This window comes from Ictalurus punctatus, chromosome 1, assembly GCF_001660625.3.
Source record: "Ictalurus punctatus breed USDA103 chromosome 1, Coco_2.0, whole genome shotgun sequence".
In the NCBI taxonomy this organism is placed as follows: domain Eukaryota; kingdom Metazoa; phylum Chordata; class Actinopteri; order Siluriformes; family Ictaluridae; genus Ictalurus; species Ictalurus punctatus.
This window is the reverse complement of record NC_030416.2, coordinates 6,678,917-6,700,258: the sequence shown is the minus strand read 5'-3', so window position 1 is coordinate 6,700,258 and position 21,342 is coordinate 6,678,917. Positions and strand designations below refer to the sequence as shown.

Sequence of the window (21,342 nt, the reverse complement as noted above, 5' to 3'; positions counted from 1 at the left end):
TACACTCGAATGTACTGGCTTTGTTCTCTGCGAGCACACTTGAGTGGTCACCAAGCAACCGAGCCTTTCAAATACCCTGTACAATACAACAAGACGTGTCAATTGAAAGTCCCAGATCACGGTCAGAACCACCAACCAACCCCGTTTTCATTCTCACATCCTATTAAATAATTCAGTCACGCTATTTAGATGTGTCTCAAGACAGAAAGAAAAACTCGGACGCCTCATGTGCAGTGTCTCTATAGCATGTATTAAATGAGTAAGAAAATGTGTAAGGAGGAGAATAAACCAACTGGTTAAAAACTAGGATGAGCTCATGCTGGGAAATTCTCCCTGGGAATTTACAGGCTGCGGCGCGCATGCGCACTGGTCTACATGTACAGCATCGCGCTGTCGGTTTCGTTTGGAGATCAATGCGAGCTGGTGTGCAGAAGAAGAAGAGGTCAGTGCTTGTGGCTTCTCTTTGATCAACATCGTCGCATCGAACAGCAGCATGACAGTGATCTCACCAGGTGGGTCTTTAACGTATAGATGGCAAAATGGGTTAACTTTATCCAACGAGTTCAAATACAAGGAATTGAGTTTAGGCTGAAGTTATTATACACGGAAAGAACAGACTGGGAAACCTCTCTCTCTCTCTCTCTCTCTCTCTCTGTCTGTCTGTCTGTCTTTTTATATAACAGCACGGTCTGGAGTGTGTTATTCCGTTTATACCGCAGCCATTTACCATCAGTTACAACATTTAATTTATTAATCAACGGCGCTACACATGTTTGAACAGTTTTTAGTTAGATTTAAAGTTACGCAAATTCTGAGAGACAAGTTAGTTCTTGTTCTCACCTAAGTTATAGTGATAAGTCTCTCTCTGTCTGTCTCTCTCTGTTTCTCTCTCTCTCTGTCTGTCTCTCTCTCTGTCTGTCTGTCTCTCTCTCTCTCTCTCTCTCTCTCTCTGTGTCTGTCTCTCTCTCTCTCCGTCTCTCTCTCTCTGTCTGTCTCTCTCTGTCTGTCTGCCTCTCTCGCTCTCTGTCTCTCTGTCTGTCTCTCTCTCTCTCTCTGTCTGTCTGTCTCTCTCTCTGTGTCTGTCTCTCTCTCTGTGTCTGTCTCTCTCTGTGTGTCTGTCTCTCTGTCTCTCTCTCTCTCTCTGCCTCTCTGTCTCTCTCTCTCTCTCTCTGCCTCTCTGTCTGTCTCTCTCTCTCTGTCTGTCTCTTTCTCTCTTTCTGTCTGTCTGTCTTTTTCTGTCTTACTTTCTCTCTGTCTCTCTCTCTCTCTCTCTCTCTCTCTCTCTCCTTGTATGTATGTATGTATGTTGAGAGATTCAAACATTTTGCTTTAGAACTTAAATTACGTTACTAATTGTGTTAATGGGAGATCCTCACGAGGGTAGATAAATAATAGATGACTAGTAACTAGTTGCAGTTCGTAGTTACCAGTATAACTCGGGTTGTTTGGACCAGTGTGATGAGACTGTTTTTGATGTTTTTTATGATCAGTAGATTACTATGAGACTTCATAGGGGAGTTGCCTCAGTTCTGTAAGTGTTTGTTTGTATGTTGGTGGTTTGTCAGAGACATTGATTGTAGCTGCTGTTGACATAAATGGTTTATATCAATCGAATCACAAGAATCTTGAAAGCTTTCAAAAGATCTATCGAATGCATACCTATGTACACATAGGCACTGTGTACATAGCATAGTTTTGCAGTAAACAACGTGGCATTTTATTGACATCAGTAACCAAATTGTATAAATTTCAAATGTAATGTGTTACATTACTGTGTAATCAGAAAAAGTAATTAGTTATACCCAACTCTGCTAGTTGCTTGGCCTGATGTTGGACTGGTAACAGATTTAATTTTCCATATATTTCTGTTTGATTCACGAGCATATTTTAGGTATAATGTATAATGATACACATGAAAATGAGCATGCACATTTGCAGGACACATTTAAGCGTAAGTTTGGTATAATGTACCAGAACAGGTTTACTTATTTGAAGGTAATCGTGGGATCTGTGCATCCATAATAATAATGATAAATCACAGTAATGTCTCGAACACAGTGACTTTTAATTTACATAACTGAATCAACAATAACATGATTATCACAAAGAACGACATGAAAACACATTGAGTAGGTTTCTTTTATGATTATCTAAAACATACTTTTACAACAGCTTAACATTTATCAAGGAACACTGACATTTGCGCATTTGCATGACGCTTCTATCGAACACCTCGTACATTTGATGCAAGATGCACTGAGGTATTAAAGGGATAGTTCATGCAAAAATGAAAATTCTGTCATGATTCACTCACCTCATATTGCTCCAAACCCATAAGACTTTCGTTCATCTTCGGGACACAAACGAAGACATTTTTAATGAAACCCGGGAGATTTCTGTCCCTCCGTTTACAGTCCAAGTAACCAAAACGTTCACAAAGCCATCGTAAAAGTAATCCGTGTGACTCCAGTGGTTTAATCCCAGTTTTATGAAGTGAAACGAATGGTTCCTGTGTGCAAAAAACCCCCCCTAAAATTAGCCAAGTCTTTATTCACAAAATGTCTTCACTTCTGCATAGATCTCCGACACGCGCTCATGAGAACCGCGACGCATGTGTGTTGTGGACAGAAAAAATGCAAGTCCTCCTTTCTGACTAAATCTGCAGAGGTCTTTGTTACAAAGATTGTTCTATGTGATCCAGTATGCGTACACGCTGTGTCCCTCTTCCTCTGCTGTAAACAGTGCCGTGCTTCCACGTCCCATTGTATCACAAGAACAACCGCTTAAAGTTTAGCTAAGGATACTGGGATTTGAACTCACGCCCATCCAGTCATCAACCCAATGCCTTAAGCACTATTTGATGATAAACATGGCCTCAGGCTAACCATAGTTACTCACAAACATACCTGACAAAGTCTGTCAGCAGTTTGTAATTAAAAGTCTACTTATTCCAAATACCAGTGAACTTACTATTAAGTAAGAATTTTGCTTGTGTTAAAGATAAGATAAGATAAGACACTGTGAACCGTGCCTTATCTCCAGCATAATGTCTTCTTGAAAAGTGATTCATCATTATCTCTAATTTTTTTTTTTTTTTTTTTTTTTTTTTTTTTTTTTTTTTTTTTTTAAGGTGATTCTTACTTCCAAATGATCACTGACCCAGTGATGCATGTGTTGTGTTCCCTCCATTGGTATTTCAGTTTTGACACAAATCTCGTCTTTTCCTGTTTTTAATCTCCCTGAACAGATAAGGTACTTAAGCGTGAGCTGTGCACGCTGAGCAAGCGCATGCCCTCCTGCATGGTGCAGCAGATTTCGGATTGCCTACGCAACTCACGTGCGCTCACCGACTACGAGGTGCAGGTGATTCGTGCCGCGGCCACAGACATGCAACAAGCCACGTGTCTCCTGCAAACGCTCCTGCGCAAGGGCCGCACACCGTGTCTGCTCTTCTTCCGGTGCCTGTATGCGTGCAGCCCCTCGCTCTTCCACACCGTCACCAGAGGCTTGGGTAGGTGTGAGCACAAACAAAAATGTGTGAGAGACATACTGTATGTAAACATATGTAGAGTGTCTCTAATCTGTCCGTCTGTCCTGCAGTGAAAGTTACTGATGAGGATCACCATCACGTGGAGATGTCTTCCTTTGCAGGTATGCACTGGTGGTTTTTATTTCACTGCAAGAGTAACTCTTTGAAAAGCACTTAATGTGTCGATAAATATAACTAAGAAAGCGCTTCAGCAGATGTGCGTTCAGAGTGCTTCTTAAGCCATAGGAGAGGACTCGAGTGGATACTGACCGGCATTGCTTGTGCTCTAGGTGAACGCATACAGGTCTATTGTGAAAGCACGAGCAGTCTCATCTGCTTCTACTTTCCTTCCTGTACAAATATGTGTGAAGAGACATATGCAGTGAAAAATGCTTGCTCATGCACTTGCTTTGCTTCTGCAAAAAACTGTGTGCATACTCTATGTATACACACACTCTGTGCTGTTGTTATGATTTATACAATATTGAATTGAATATATACAATATATGGTTTATATAATATCCCTAATTTCTCTATCTGGGGATTAATTGGTATTTATCTTATCTTATACAGAAATTCCACTCTTAAGAAAGAGAAAAGGGATGTATGCATGTCAGAGGCAGGAGATTGTGGTCGACACATGTGGTGTCGGAGGCTGCAGTGTGTGTTTGTGTGGATCGGTTTTATTTTCAGTCTGGAAATGTACGTTCAGTTATATAGACCGTGAAGATCAATTTACAGCCGAATTAGTGATTTTTTGTCTTGTTATCCGTTCGATTAAGACAGCACAAGCCACGCCTCCTCACATGTGATGGAAATCGATATTTTCGACCGTTTAGTGCGCACGTCAACAGTTAAATTTGCGACGTGTGGTCGATGTACGTGTAGAGAGGAGGAAAAAAAGTTTTTTTTTTTTTAGTTTAATCCTAAAATCAGGTGATCAACCAGACAGAAACATATCCAGATTCATATGGAATTGAGCTTCAGCATGAGCTTTCTGGACCTGATGGTGTTAAAGAATGAGTTCTTCAGGCTCGTCGAGGTCTGCAAGTTTGAGAGGGTTTATTATTTCTAGTTCCCTGGACATCTCTGACCTGGTGAACTGGTAGACAAATTCAGTTTGGCCAGGGTTTTGGTAACATAACAGTTTAGGTCAGCAAAGCATACATAAAAGTTGTTGTGGAAGTGTGTCTTCAATCGGAAAGACGTTTGGGATGGGTTTTTTTGTTTGTTTGTTTGTTTGCTTGCTTCATGTGTCATTGGATTGTTGTGGTTTGGTCTTAATCAATTGTTCTTCATGTAAACCAGATTCTCACTTCCATTCATCCATGCTCATATGTGTAGGGATATAACCCCGGTGTCCTGGTGAAATTCCCCCACTGGCCCTTCTCTATCATGGCCTCTAATAATCTCCATCTCTGAATTGGCTACATCACTCGCTCCTCTCCACTAATAGCTGGTGTGTGGTGGGCGTTCTGGTGCACTATGGCTGCCGTCACATCATCCAGGTGGATGCTACACACTAGTGGTGGTTGAGGAGATCCCCCTCCCCCCAAATACTATGTAAAGTGCTTTGCGTGTAAATGTAACTTTAATTAACTGTAACTAAAAAAAATATATTGTTTATTTCAACCGATGACCAGAATATCATGATTTCAAAACCTTTATTGTGTGTTTTGTCCCCACTTTCAACAGAGGCATCTGGACCTGTTCCCTCATGTGTCATAAACATTAACAATTCCTCGGTGTCCAACTGCATCATTGGAAACAACAACAGCTTGTGCTGTCTTCTCTCTCAGACTGATGACATTAACGGTAAGAGCATCACAAAAGAGTAGCAGGAAATGACCTGTACAGCATAGTATTTACCGTTATGGTGTCCTAATCTAAGAGTGATATACAGTATAAGATGTTATAAGCAATCAACTTTAACACTAGTCAATACTCAAACATTAGAGAGTGCACTCAATGCAGTTGAATATTTTCAATTTTTATGCATTTGTCACCATGTGCTTCTTCTTCTTCTTCTTCTTTTTTTTTTTTTAAATAGATGCAGTAGAAGATACACAGAGGAGTCAGCAGAGAGAAACGCCAGACTCCTCAGCGGCTCCTAACGTTCAGGTGGAGCACTCCAACGTAGAGTACGTCATCATAGGGGACAACAACTACATGAACATTGAGAGCAGTCTGGACTCAGAAGATCAGGAAGAAACAGATAGTGTGCTGGAGGATTTTGGGGGGATAAAGAGGGTGAGATAATCAAGATGGAGACCACAGACTGTATATAACATACGTTATGTTCCTTGATGGCATCATAAAAAAAAAAAAGAAAAGAAAAGTTGTCATGAGCAAAGAAACTCAGGTGATGTTTTACACAAGCACTCAGTTTAAAACCAGTCATGGTTAAGAAGGTATACACATTGGTGTGATCTAATCCATAGCAGTGTGCATAGCATTGTAAATGCTGTCTCATGTCAGTACCTCAGTATTGATTTGGGTTTTTGTTTTTTTTTGTTACAAAGCGACTGCTATATATTTATAAGCTATGTCTTACTGCTTTTGTGCATGTTTTATGCTTCACCCATGATGAACTGTTTTATATTTATATATGATATGTTATTTATTAAGGCTTGTGAACCTTGTTTTAGTCGAAACAATATATTAAAAAATATCAACAAAACTGTATCGTGTGGGTTCGTGAAGCATAACCAGGGGGCCGTGTTTTTATTTATTTTTATTTTGTTACACCATTATCCAAATTATTATATTTATTTTGGAGTTCCTAGAGTTCCTAGAGTTAGTTCAACTGGTAACCTGAATTGAATCAGTTTAATCCAGACCTCAATAACTCAAAAACAAGTAGGTCTGCCGGAAACTAATGTGTTCTGTTGGTGGAAATTTCCGGAATAAAAAGCTCTATGGATCCAATCAATAGCCAACAATATTATTGTACATGTTACAGTGTTATAGGGGGTAGTGGTGAGGGTCTCTGGTTCCATCCTGAGCTCGAGTTACTGTTAGTCTGGAGTTCTGGTGCATGTTCTCACTGTGTCTATGTGGGTTCTGGGTTCTCCAGTTTCTCAGTTTCTCCCAGGAACATGCTTGTTGATGGACTGGCAAGGTGTGAATGAGTATATGTGTGTGTATGTGTACGGTGCCCAGTGATCCAGAGTGTGTTCCAGCTCCTGGGACAAGCTCCTGTGGCCCTGACCAGAATAAAGTGTTTACTGTAGATCAGGGGTGTCCAATCTTATCAAAAAGGGCCTGTATGGGTGCAAGTTTTCATTCCAATCAAGCAGGAGCCACACCTGATTCCACCTGTTGAATCAGTTGAGACTGGCTTTCAATAGACTCCAGTGTGGCTTCTGCTTAGGTGGAATAAAAACCTGCACCCACACTGGCCCTTTCTTGATAAGATTCCACACGCTTGCTGTAGATGAATGACTGAAATCATTTAAACGATAAGTCTAATAATGTTGCGTTTAAATAATGAGCCTAATATTTGAATAGGTGGATAATCTTATGTTAATCTTTATGGAAATTTCCATCCATCCATTTTCTGTACTGTTTATCCTACACGGGGTTACGGCGAGCTTGGAGCGTATAACAAGGGTACGAAGTGGGTGACACCATGGACAGGGTGCCAAGCGATCGCAGGACACAATCGCACACACAGACACACACACACTACAGACAATTTGGACATGCCAATCAGCCTACAACGCATGACTCTGGACTGGGGAAGGAAACCAGAGTACCCGGAGGGAACCCCCACGAAACACAGGGAGAACATGCAAACTCCATGCACACAATTAATGCAGAGGCAGGAATCGAACCCCTAACTTTTCAGGGAAATTTCTTTGACATTAATTTCATGGTGGCTGTTTGAGAACCCACTCCGGTTTCTTCCCCCAGTCCAAAGACATGCATGGTAGGCTGACTGGCGTGTCTAAAGTGTCCGTAGTGTATGAATGTGTATGTGATTGTGCCCTGCGATGGATTGGCACCCTTTCCAGGGTGTACCCCGCCTTGTGCCCGATGCTCCCTGGGATAGGCTCCAGGATCCCCTTGACCCTGAAAAGGAGTAAGCAGTATATGGATGTATGTACGTATGTATGGATGGATGGATATTTGAGAATCCCTCATCTATATTACGTCATGAATCTGGGCGGGGACTCAGGCAGAGCACAAATAATCACGTGACCCTTACAAACGTTTATTAATAATGAATTTACTAAATATTTGTACAAGAAATAGCAACAATTATGTGTCGTGTGTCCATAAATGTCCATACAGCCACACACACACAAAAAAAATATGTTAATTTCCCCTTTAAAACATGAACTTTCAGATTAGCTGCCAAATTCTGATTCGTATCTCAAATGCTTTCCTTTCCGCCATGTAGTGCACTTATTCTAGGGAACTAGGGAACAATTTGGGATTGAAAAACCAACTTCCGGTGTCCACTTCCGGTACAGCTACGCGCGTAGGTTTAATGCAGTTGTAACATAAACACGGGTGCGGGTTTCTTTAACACCGTAGTGGCGCTTTACACAAATCACTCATGTTTATTTATTTATTTATTTTAATGTACACAAGAGACATTTTCCGTAATGAACGAAATGATTTGAAAGGGTTTTAAAGCTGTTTTAATGTAACAGGCGAATTCCTAACGTTAATCCGCCTCTGTTGTTAGCAACAGGTTGTTAGCGTAGCTGATGGTCTAGTGAGCTGTGACCATGCACACTGTACAGATCTCCAATAAAGAAGACGGGAAATTATGGCACCGCAAACCAGTGCCTTCAAATAATGGGTAAGTTTAAGGCTAATTGACTTTTTTTTTGTTTTGGTCACGACACCTGGATTTGAAATAAAGAAGGCATAGTGTATTGTCTGGGTTCCTAGATGCTCCAATACAGTACTTATAAAACAATGCTGATATTAATATCGATATTCTCTAGTCCATATTATTCTTCCTTTTCTCCTTTTAAACGTTTTTAGACAGAGAGGAAGTTATCTTCTGCACCTAATGTACATTCAGAGGATAATTCCTTAGGGCTACTTCCTTTCCATCTATGCTTGATTTATATTTCCATCCATCTTCCTTCAGGGTCGCGGGGAAACCTGGGGCCTATCCCCTGGACAGGGTGCCAATACATCACAGGGCACAATCACACACACACACACACATTCATTCACACCTCCACCTGGCCCTGTGTGTGCGGAGTTTGCATGTTCTCCCCGTGCTGCGGGGGTTTCCTCCAGGTACTCCGGTTTCCTCCCCCAGTCCAAAGACATGCATGGTAGGCTGATTGGCGTGTCTAAAGTGTCCGTAGTGTATGAATGGGTGTGTGAGTGTGTATGTGATTGTGCCCTGCGATGGATTGGCACCCTGTCCAGGGTGTACGCCGCCTCGTGCCCGATGCTCCCTGGGATAGGCTCCAGGTTCCCTGTGACCCTGAAAAGGATAAAGCGGTATAGAAGATGGATGGATGAAATATTTCAAGCCTTTATTTGTTTTGATATTGATGATTACGGCTTTACAACGGTACGTGTGAATCTCACACCAGGTGTGTTTACAGTTCAAGGTGTTGAGTTGGTCTGCACGGTAAAAGTGTGTGGTGCCAATAATGATGCTCAGACACACACTAACTCCTGTTATAGTGCGCCATTTCTTCTGTCCTGACTGAATGGCTGTTCTCATTTGTCTTAAAGGTGCATTAGGTAAGATTAGTCCATTTTTGTAAGATTGGGTCTCTAATAGTTAAGTAGATGGGTTTGACATTTGAATAGTTTTTTTCTTACTGCTCGAGCCCACCTATGTTCATTAAGCTCCGCCCCCAGGATCTGCAGTGGCCTGTAGAGTGTCTATAAAATGATTGACACTAGGAAAATGATAGTTTTTACATAATGTTCTACGTAGCTACCGGGTTATTTATACAAGTGAGAAATAAAAAGTATTTTTGCACTATTACACCTTTTAATTTATGGGTTTCTTTTGGAATGTTTTCTTAAAATGTGTCCGTGCAATTGAAATAAAAAGCTGTTTAAACTTGACAATGTACTCTCTGTGTAAATTGGCAGTAAGTAATGGATATTATCATTCGAGAGTCGTATTAGCTGCCTTGCCTTTATTACAAATCTTAATGATTTTAATACCTGGCATCTCTTCTTTGAACTTTACGACTGGCACAATTGGACAGTCTGTACACTGATGCAGTGTCGGATCTGAAAAAAAAATTACAAAACAGCTAAAACTGCTTTTCACTGTCGTTCCCACCACCAGGATCCTGCTGATGATCAATCGCAGTGCAGCTGGCTACCAAAGTAAGACAGTTCGTTTCCTCCAGGTGGCATTCGACACTACTGGAGAGGCATTTCTTGCCGGTGATCACCATGGGAATATCTACGTGTTTGATATTAGTAGAAACAGGTATGTAAAATTTAAACAAAGAAAAAAATAATAATAAATCAAAACAGTATTTGTCACTTTGGAGGAACCCATCTCGGACTGACTGTCATGTAACAGATTTAAGCTGGTGCAGAAAACAGGACAAGCATGCACAGCCCTGGCTTTCAGCCTGCGCAGAACGACAGAGTTTCTGGTTGCCCTGTCTGATTATTCCATCAAGTGCTACGATAAAGGTATACTCTCACAGCTTTCAAACCACAACACTCTCTTCACCTCTCCAGATATTATTGTGGCTGTAAATCAGCTCCTTGGCACTTTTAGTTTAATTTATTTATTCTTGTTAACATTATGTAAGGAATAAAACTAGAGCTGCAACCACTAATCGATAAAATCGCTAATAATCGATTATGAAAATCGTTGTCAGCGAATCTCATTATCGATTAGTTGGTCTGCACGCGGTACATTTACTCATTACTTTACTTCTGTTCCGAACACACGTTTCAGAGAGTAAATACTAAAGTCGTGCCACAAATGACGTACTATACACTTACACTATGCACTCAGTAGTCTACCATCTAGTGCAGCGTTGCTGCGGACCCCTAGTGGTCAGTGGTGTAATTGCAGGGGGTCGGTCGGAAAGTTTTAAAAATGTTTAAAGAATAGTATATATTTTTTTGTTAAATGTATCAAAATATATTCAAATGAGATGCATTAAAATTAATCAATTTGCTTATTCGCGTGCATTCACAAATATCACGTTAGCTGAGCTGACAATCGTTCATTGATGGATTTATTTAAAATTTATTTACAAATGAAACGACAATTTGCAAAAATCTGAGTGGTGGACAAGTTCAAGTGTCGCATTGATGGATAAAATAAACAAAAGATCATTGTGAGAGTCAAATTAAATTTGTTTATATTATATAAGTATTTATGTATTACTTTTTATCGATGCCAAAAAAGCAGGGAATTAAACTACAGACCTAAATTAATAATATATATTCTGGTGTGTGTATTGGGTTCTTTTCAGCCTTATATAATTGGACAAAGAGTTGTGTAAAGTTTTAGTCTTAATTTATAATTGTAACACTCAGTTTGGGGATTTAATTTTTTGTTAAATGTATCAAAATATATTCAATATTAAAATTAATTTAAATTAATCGAAAAATAAATAAATAATCGGCCAACTAATCGATTATGAAAATAATCATTAGTTGCAGCCCTAAATATAACACTTCCGGACGTGTTTTTATAGGAAATGATCAATGATGGGGTGGTATTTTTACCACCACCCTGAAGTGTTTTACTGCTCTTATAACTGCAACAATTTGCCTGTGAAATATATATTTTTTATTTATTAAGGAACTTCATGTCATGCCCGTCATTTCACATCCACGAACGTTCTTGTTATCGCTTATGTTCTAGCAGCTGTAAACGCGCTTTTGCTCACGCGTGTCATAGATGTAATGCTTTCTCTGTGTTTCAGAGACCAAACAGCTGGTGAGCTGGATGAGGGGTCATGAGGGTGCCGTGTCTTCTCTGTCGGTCCACGGTTCAGGGCGCTATGCGATCAGCACCTCTTCGGACACGGCTCAGCTCTGGGACTTGGACACGTTTCAGAGGAAGAGGAAACTCAACGTGTGCCACTCTGTGGGAATACAAAAGGTCTGAGCACAGCTTTTTAAACCTTTTGGTTTGTAATACTGTAAGAATTTATGGGATGTCCTGTTTTACCTACCCTGACCGTGCCATGAAAATAGCCATTGATGCTGATATAGCATTAAACGAACGATAAATAAATGAATAAACCTTTGGTTCTGGTTGGGTCAGAATTACTGTTTTTGAACTAAAAGTGGAACAAAGTGCTATATAAGATTTTCCCAACATGCAGCATTACTCGACTCTCCAAAAGAATGTAAACAACTACTTTTTTCCCCCCATAATTCATTCTTGGCCAGTTCCCACCCACCAGCCAACTCTCCCTATCATCCGACAGCTACCAACCCAGGAGGGAGAAGGCTAACGTACTTTCTCCGAGACATGTGAAACCGCCATCACTTTTGCGGTCTTTTCCTAGAGAGCACAGCCAATTTCGCTGTCTTGGACTCCCAGCCACGGATAGCTGTAAAATCATCAGGATTCAAACCCGGACAGATGTTCAGCAGCTATGTATGCTATACAGCATGCTTAATCCGCCATTTTAGGGCCCATTCCATTGTTTTAAAATGCTCAGTATGAAAATGACTGCTACATCTACTATATAAGCAACTCAGGTTTTTGTCTGAATTACAGTACATGCTAATATTCTAGTACCGCTGTAGGAAAATGTTGGTTCTCGGCTGTTTAGTCGAACATGTTGTACTTGATCACTCATTCAGCTAACAATTGCGTAAAGTTCAGCGTGATTATGATAAAGTTCAGCTGATCAGCTTGCTGATTTGGGATGGTACAAAACCAGCAGTTACAATAAGATTGAACTAACACACACCTGCTCACGTTAGTTACTATACTGAGAGTTAAACTGGCATTTGTCTGTTTGTCTTTCATGAGAAATCCTGCTTTTTTTAAAAAAAAAATGTATTTCTGCAATACATTATTATTTGTTTTATATGAAGGAATAAACCACAGGAAATACAGAGTGGTGTGATGCTACTGTTACAATCGTCGAGGCGGGCAATCTTTCCAGCCTGACAAAAAACTTCAGAGACTGAGGGTCAGTAGATGCCAAAAAGTAATGAAACTTTATTGAAACAATAAAGTGAGACAGTCTGAATTATACAAACACAAACATGTCTTTATATACTTTTTGGAAGCCGTAAAATTATCCCTAGGCGGGGAATTCACCTTTTCTTTCTAGAAACAAACCAATCTCCATTGCCTTCATTAGTTATTCATATCATTATGATGCCTTATATGTGGCGCATGCGTTGTCAGGGTTTTTACTTTGTCCCATAATTCACCCTTATACCTTAATGTTTTTCTGACCCTAGTCCCAGCCTGGTACCCTTCCTCTCTGCTGTCGGAGCTGCTGTTCTAGACAGCACTGTTCAGCAGCACTGTGATGCAATGTACTATAAAGCCTACTTGTTCGCAAACATGTTATAACTTCGTAAAAGTCTTTCTGTACGGTTTCATATCCCACAGCATACACGATACACATTCTTCAATGTATAGTGAGGTTTTCTTATTTGTTTGTGTCTTCCTGTTGTGTCGTTGATTGTTTAGGTGTTTTTTCTCCCGCTGGGTAACACCATTCTGAGCTGTTTTACCGACGACTCCATCTTTGCTTGGGAAAGTGACACGCTGTTTTGCAAATATCAGCTACCAGTTCCGCAGGACGGACCCCGGATACACTACAAGGCATTTGCTGTCACACGGTAGGAGAGTTAACATCGTCACGCTTGTGTGGGAGGTTTCCATCGAACTGTTATGTGGAAATTTCGAATAATCGACACATTTTACCAGACCGATGACAGGAAAATGCATTAAAGACTGATGAAATAGCAAGTCAGATGATGTAGCCAGGGACATCTTTAATTGTCAAAATACACTTCACTGACCCCCATCTAATATTATTCACATAGTAGGCTCATTTTTAAAAAATTGTGTATAATAAAATTGAGCAATTTACTGGAGGTTTTTTTTTTACGTCTGAAATTTTCACCAACAGAACACTCTCTCTCTCTCTCTCTCTCTCTCTCTCTCTCTGGGGAGAAAAAGGAAAGCATAATTGTGTATGAGAGTGCTTAAAATCAAGACTCCTGTCATAAATGTTATATAAACATCTCCGAACTTCATCACATCAACGATTATAAGAATTACTTTGTTAAACAGCAATATGTTTAAAAAAAAAAAAAAATCAGTTTATTATTCGTCACGGGACAGTGACACAGTCTACCGTGTCCAAGTGAGATTATCCACTGAATCAAGGGGGAGTCTTAGATATAAACCTGCTAGTCTTCTGTCCTCACAACATTTATATATTCATATTTTGCAATTTATCGTGGTATACAGCGCGCTCCACTTGGCAAATAGGAGCAGAGAAGGCTGTGAGAAATTTTCTGAAAAAATTCACAAAAATTCTCTGCTCTCATGGATATCAAACAATTGCAAACACAACACAGGTTTATAAAAAAACAAAAAACAAACCCAACATATTTGTTAAATATAGGTGTGCAGCAATTATTGTCACCCCTATGAATTCATATGAGAAAAATATATTTGAAGTATTTTGCAACTGATATTTTAAAATTTTTTTAGAACACCTGGATGTCTATAAACAGGAAATTGTTCAACCATGACCCTGTTTCACAGGGGTATAAATATAAGGTAACACATTCCCTTAGTCATTCATAGCAATGGGTAAGACCAAGGAATATAGCTGTGATGTGCAGCAAAAGGTTGTTGAGCTTCACAAAATGGGACGTGGTTATAAGAAAATAGCACAAGCATTGAAAATACCCATTTCCACCATCATGGAAACAATTAAGAAGTTCCAGTCAACTGGAAATGTTATGAATCAACCTGGAAGAGGACGTGTGTCTATATCGTCTCAACACACCGTGAAGAGGACGGTTGGAGTGGCCAAAAAAACTCCAAGGATCACAGCTGGAGAACTGCAGACGTTAGATGTGTCTTGGGGTCAGAAAGTCTCCAAACCTACAATCCGAAGTCACCTACATCGCCACAAGGTGTTTGGAAGGATTTCAAGAAAAAAGCCTCTACTCTCATCCAAAAACAAACTCAAGCATCTTCAGGTTGCCAGACACTACTGGAACTTCAAATGGGATCGGGTTCTATGGTCAGATGAAACCAAAATAGAGCTTTTTGGTAACAAACACCAGAGGTGGTTTTGGCGCACACAGAGAGGTAGCCATATGGAAATATGGTTAAATACGGTGGGGGCTCTTTAATGTTTTGGGGCTGTTTTTCTGCCAGACAACTTGGACATTTTGTTATGGCATCATGGACTCTATCAAATATCAACAGATATTAAATGAAAACCCGACTGCCTCTGCCAGAAAGCTTCAAATGGGCCGAGGTTGGATCTTCCAGCAGGACAATGATCCAAAACATCCATCAAAATCAACACAGAAATGGTTTACTGACCACAAAATCAAGATCCTACCATGACCATCACAGTCTCCTGACCTGAACCCCATAGAAAACCTGTGTGGTGAACTGAAGAGGAGAGTCCACCAGCGTGGACCTCGAAATGTGAAGGATCTGGAGAGATTCTGTATGGAGGAACGCTCTCAGATCCCTCGCCATGTATTCTCCAACCTCATCAGGCGTTATAGCAGAAGACTCAGAGCTGTTATCTTGGCAAAGGGAGATAGCACAAAGTATTGACTAAAAGGGTGCCAATAATTGTTCTCCATCTCTAAGGAGAGAAACAAGTGTATTCCATTGTCACAATAGTAGTTTAAGGAGTATCAATATAATCCATAACCATGGAATAATAATAAAACTTTAGGAAAATCTCGATTGTCAGATTGAGAAGTATTAAACATGGTATATCTTTGTCCACAGAGATGGAAAGACCCTGGCTGCAGCTGGCCGCTCAAACCTTATTCATTTGTGGAGTTTGGACAGTCGACAGCTCTTGAGAATAATACAGATGCCGCAAGAAGTGCGGACTGTGAGGCATCTCGATTTCCTGCCAGACAGTTTTGATGGAGGATCCAGCCAGGTACTGTAGCACATCAGGGGACTAGAGCATACTTAATTACTGCTTCAGTATTACTGGAGTTGTGTTGTATAGTAGTTACTGGCTATTATTGTGTGCTACTTTCTTCTACCGTGCTCTCCTGTACAGCCGTTTATAAATTTCTCTATTTAATCCTATACAGTAGAGTTTCATATTGCTAAACGATTACGCTAAATAACCTTCTTCTGAATGTTTGTGTGTTTCAGATCCTGGGTGTTTTGAGCCAGGACGGCCTCATGCGCTTCATCAACATTCAGACCTGCAAGCAGCTGTTTGAAATCGGCTCTCCCGACGACGCCATTAACTCGGCAGCCGTTTGTCCTAAAGGCCGCCACGTTGTAGCAGTGATGGACGATGGTGCTCTGAGAGTCTACAACGTGCAGGCTCTCACTCAGGAAATCAACAAGGTAAAGATGAATCATAGCTGGAAACGTGTTCTAATTTGACACGACAGTAATTGGCTATCTGTAATTGGCTAACTGTCGCCCAATGAGGCGGGTTCAGATTCGTAATCTGTTACAGTTACACCAAAACCAAAGTAATCAGATTAACAGGCTCATTTTGTAAAAAAAAAAAAAAAAAAAAGGGAATACTATCACGATGAATTTTTTTCCAATTTAAAACCAAAGAAATGAATCTTTTGACATAACATAACATAGACAGCTGCTTGATTATAGGTCTGGTTCTGTCTCGCCAGTCGTGACTCAAGACGAGCAACAAATATATTTATTTGATTAAAACAAATCCAAACACGTGATTTTAAGCTCTAAATATTTTAGATCTTATTGCTTTTCTTCATCCATCCATCTTCTATACCGCTTATCCTTCCTTCAGGGTCACGGGGAAACCTGGAGCCTATCCCAGGGAGCATGGGGCACAAGGCGGGGTACACCCTGGGCAGGGTGCCAAATATTGCTTTTCTCTCGACTTTATTTACCTTGAAGTAATCCAAAAGTAATCCGATTACATTGCGTTCATATCGTGACGCTTGGATTACGTTACTGATGACATTTTTGTTGTGAAGAAATTTGTAACTGTAACGGAATATATTTTTAAAGTAACCCTCACGACCCTGATTAAAGCATGTCTGTCTGTCTGTCTGTCTGTCTGTGTAGCCTCCGCAGTCCTTGGTGAAAAGGGTAACTGCAGGAAAGAAAACGGACACTTCCTGCTTAAAGATAAAGGTGCACGCTGGAGCTGTTCTGCGCCCGGCCAAAACATCTGCTCGCAAACCGCGCACCAGAACTCTGCGGCCCCCAGCTGTTTCCACACTGGAGAACAAAGAGGTTCTAGTCAGTTCTGTTCTATTCTACTCCGTTCTGCGTGAGAGATCATCCACGGCTAGGCGTGCTGTACACGATTTTAATGCACGACACGGAGGCAAAGAACCACTGATACCACGGTCACGTGCTTGCATTGATGAGTTAAAAATGTCTGCAGAAAAAAATCTGACTGAATGGATTAAAATTAACGGTTAATTTTCGTTAGTTATTTTCGTTAGATCTAGAATTCTGCCTGCTGTGAATCATACACAGAGATAAAGTAGTGCGATAAGATGACATTTATTTGAATGAATTATAATAAATAGTTATTAGAGAGAGATTGTGTGTGAATTACCTGCGTCTGTGCCGCATCTCTACTCATCATGGAGCTGTGTGTTTAACTACTGTATGCAGCTGTAACTGTATCTTACTATGCTTACGGTTGTTCATAGGCAGTGCATTCATTTAGAACGGTGATTAACCAGCTTCCAGCCAATCAGAATTGAGTATTCAGTCAGATCATGGTATGAGCTACTTCTACTTTTCTCCTCTACTCTATTCTACTTTATTCTACACTACACTAGTCTACTCTATGCTGTTCTCTACTGTTATTCTATTCTACTCTACCCTACCCTGTTCTATATTCTACTGTACTGTACCCTACTCTATTCTACTCCATTCTACTCTATTCTACTGTACTGTACCCTACTCTATTCTACTCCATTCTACACTGTTCTACTGTACTGTACCCTACTCTATTCTACTCCATTCTACACTGTTCTACTGTACTGTACCCTACTCTATTCTACTCCATTCTACACTGTTCTACTATACTGTACCCTACTCTATTCTACTGCGTTCTACACTGTTCTACTATACTGTACCCTACTCTATTCTACTCCGTTCTACTCTATTCTACTGTTCTACTCCATTCTACTCTATTCTACTCTACTGTACCCTACTCTACACCATTTTACACTGTTCTACTGTACTGTACCCTACTCTACACCATTTTACACTGTTCTACTGTACTGTACCCTACTCTATTCTACTGCATTCTACACTGTTCTACTGTACTGTACCCTACTCTACTCCATTTTACTGTTCTACTGTACTGTACCCTACTCTATTCTACTCCATTCTACACTGTTCTGCTGTACTGTACCCTACTCTATTCTACTCCATTCTACACTGTTCTACTATACTGTACCCTACTCTATTCTACTCCGTTCTACTCTATTCTACTGTTCTACTCCATTCTACTCTATTCTACTCTACTGTACCCTACTCTACACCATTTTACACTGTTCTACTGTACTGTACCCTACTCTACACCATTTTACACTGTTCTACTGTACTGTACCCTACTCTATTCTACTGCATTCTACACTGTTCTACTGTACTGTACCCTACTCTACTCCATTTTACTGTTCTACTGTACTGTACCCTACTCTATTCTACTGCATTCTACACTGTTCTACTGTACTGTATCCTACTCTATTCTACTCCATTCTACACTGTTCTACTGTACTGTACCCTACTCTATTCTACTGCATTCTACACTGTTCTACTGTACTGTACCCTACTCTACTCCATTTTACTGTTCTACTGTACTGTACCCTACTCTATTCTACTCCATTCTACACTGTTCTGCTGTACTGTACCCTACTCTATTCTACTGCATTCTACACTGTTCTACTGTACTGTATCCTACTCTATTCTACTCCATTCTACACTGTTCTACTGTACTGTACCCTACTCTATTCTACTGCATTCTACACTGTTCTACTGTACTGTATCCTACTCTATTCTACTCCATTCTACACTGTTCTACTATACTGTACCCTACTCTATTCTACTGCGTTCTACACTGTTCTACTGTACTGTACACTATTCTACTCCGTTCTACTCTATTCTACTGTACTGTACCCTACTCTATTCTACTCCATTTTACACTGTTCTACTGTACTGTATCCTACTCTATTCTACTCCATTCTACCCTATTCTACTGTTCTACTCCGTTCTACTCTATTCTACTGTACTGTACCCTACTCTATTCTACTCCGTTCTACACTATTCTACTCCGTTCTACTCTATTCTACTGTACTGTACCCTACTCTATTCTACTCCATTCTACTCTATTCTACTGTACTGTACCCTACTCTATTCTACTGCGTTCTACACTATTCTACTCCGTTCTACTCTATTCTACTGTACTTTACCCTACTCTATTCTACTCCATTCTACTCTATTCTACTGTTCTGTACCCTACTCTATTCTACTGCGTTCTACACTGTTCTACTATACTGTACCCTACTCTATTCTACTCCGTTCTACACTGTTCTACTGTACTGTACCCTACTCTATTCTACTCCGTTCTACACTATTCTACTCCGTTCTACTCCATTCTACTGCGTTCTACACTGTTCTACTATACTGTACCCTACTCTATTCTACTCCGTTCTACTCTATTCTACTGTACTGTACCCTACTCTATTCTACTCCATTCTACACTGTTCTACTGTACTGTACCCTACACTATTCTACTCCATTCTACTCTATTCTACTGTACTGTACCCTACTTTATTCTACTCCGTTCTACACTGTTCTACTGTACTGCACCCTACTCTATTCTACTCCATTCTACTCTATTCTACTGTACTGTACCCTACTCTATTCTACTCCATTCTACACTGTTCTACTGTACTGTACCCTACTCTATTCTACTGCGTTCCACACTGTTCTACTGTACTGTACCCTACTCTATTCTACTGCGTTCTACACTGTTCTACTGTACTGTACCCTACTCTATTCTACTCCATTCTACCCTATTCTACTGTTCTACTCCGTTCTACTCTATTCTACTGTACTGTACCCTACTCTATTCTACTCCGTTCTACACTATTCTACTCCGTTCTACTCTATTCTACTGTACTGTACCCTACTCTATTCTACTCCATTCTACACTGTTCTGCTGTACTGTACCCTACTCTATTCTACTCCATTCTACTCTATTCTACTGTACTGTACCCTACTCTATTCTACTGCGTTCTACACTGTTCTACTATACTGTACCCTACTCTATTCTACTCCATTCTACTCAATTCTACTGTACTGTACCCTACTCTGTTCTACTCCGTTCTACTCTATTCTACTGTACTGTACCCTACTCTATTCTACTCCATTCTACACTGTTCTGCTGTACTGTACCCTACTTTATTCTACTCCGTTCTACACTGTTCTACTGTACTGTACCCTACTCTATTCTACTGCGTTCTACACTGTTCTACTGTACTGTACCCTACTCTATTCTACTCCGTTCTACACTGTTCTACTGTACTGTACCCTACTCTATTCTACTGCGTTCTACACTGTTCTACTGTACTGTACCCTACTCTATTCTACTGCGTTCTACACTGTTCTACTGTACTGTACCCTACTCTATTCTACTGCGTTCTACACTGTTCTACTGTACTGTACCCTACTCTATTCTACTCCGTTCTACACTGTTCTACTGTACTGTACACTATTCTACTCCATTTTACACTGTTCTACTGTACTGTATCCTACTCTATTCTACTCCATTCTACCCTATTCTACTGTTCTACTCCGTTCTACTCTATTCTACTGTACTGTACCCTACTCTATTCTACTCCGTTCTACTCTATTCTACTCCATTCTACACTGTTCTGCTGTACTGTACCCTACTCTATTCTACTCCATTCTACTCTATTCTACTGTACTGTACCCTACTCTATTCTACTGCGTTCTACACTGTTCTACTATACTGTACCCTACTCTATTCTACTCCGTTCTACACTGTTCTACTGTACTGTACCCTACTCTATTCTACTCCGTTCTACACTGTTCTACTGTACTGTACCCTACTCTATTCTACTCCGTTCTACACTGTTCTACTGTACTGTACCCTACTCTATTCTACTCCGTTCTACACTGTTCTACTGTACTGTACCCTACTCTATTCTACTCCGTTCTACACTGTTCTACTGTACTGTACCCTACTCTATTCTACTCCGTTCTACTCTATTCTACTGTACTGTACCCTACTCTATTCTACTCCGTTCTACTCTGTTCTACTGTACTGTACCCTACTCTATTCTACTCCGTTCTACTCAATTCTACTGTACTGTACCCTACTCTGTTCTACTCCGTTCTACTCTGTTCTACTGTACTGTACCCTACTCTATTCTACTCCGTTCTACTCAATTCTGCTGTACTGTACCCTACTCTGTTCTACTCCGTTCTACACTGTTCTGCTGTACTGTACCCTACTTTATTCTACTCCGTTCTACACTGTTCTACTGTACTGTACCCTACTCTATTCTACTGCGTTCTACACTGTTCTACTGTACTGTACCCTACTCTATTCTACTCCGTTCTACACTGTTCTACTGTACTGTACCCTACT

The 21,342-nt window shown here is 40.3% G+C and overlaps 2 protein-coding genes across 2 annotated transcripts in view; both read left to right on the top strand.

Moving 5' to 3' along the window:
- Positions 1 to 157: 157 nt before the first annotated feature.
- si:dkey-29h14.10 (uncharacterized) lies at positions 158 to 6,217 on the top strand. The gene is made up of 5 exons (XM_017483829.3): positions 158 to 512; positions 3,248 to 3,511; positions 3,601 to 3,651; positions 5,225 to 5,344; positions 5,580 to 6,217. The coding sequence occupies exons 1-5, from the start codon at positions 317 to 319 to the stop codon at positions 5,786 to 5,788; spliced, it is 840 nt and encodes a 279-aa protein (XP_017339318.2). The 5' UTR covers positions 158 to 316; the 3' UTR covers positions 5,789 to 6,217.
- Positions 6,218 to 7,993: 1,776 nt separating this feature from the next.
- Positions 7,994 to 21,342, top strand: part of tbc1d31 (TBC1 domain family, member 31) — a 34,452-nt gene continuing 21,103 nt past the window's right edge. Inside the window, exons 1-8 of the mRNA XM_017481793.3 lie at positions 7,994 to 8,342; positions 9,816 to 9,962; positions 10,059 to 10,174; positions 11,428 to 11,606; positions 13,167 to 13,318; positions 15,474 to 15,633; positions 15,858 to 16,058; positions 16,767 to 16,937. Coding sequence (XP_017337282.1) covers positions 8,269 to 8,342; positions 9,816 to 9,962; positions 10,059 to 10,174; positions 11,428 to 11,606; positions 13,167 to 13,318; positions 15,474 to 15,633; positions 15,858 to 16,058; positions 16,767 to 16,937 — 1,200 coding nt within the window. The 5' untranslated portion in view covers positions 7,994 to 8,268. The remainder of the gene's footprint in view (positions 8,343 to 9,815; positions 9,963 to 10,058; positions 10,175 to 11,427; positions 11,607 to 13,166; positions 13,319 to 15,473; positions 15,634 to 15,857; positions 16,059 to 16,766; positions 16,938 to 21,342) is intronic.

Excerpts from the sequence above, each read along its gene's own strand:
- si:dkey-29h14.10 (XM_017483829.3), top strand. The coding sequence starts at position 317 with ATGCTGGGAAATTCTCCCTGGGAATTTACAGGCTGCGGCGCGCATGCG. Across the intron at positions 3,512-3,600 it reads CACCGTCACCAGAGGCTTGG|TGAAAGTTACTGATGAGGAT; the intron begins GTAGGTGTGAGC and ends TCTGTCCTGCAG. Across the intron at positions 5,345-5,579 it reads TCAGACTGATGACATTAACG|ATGCAGTAGAAGATACACAG; the intron begins GTAAGAGCATCA and ends TTTTTTAAATAG.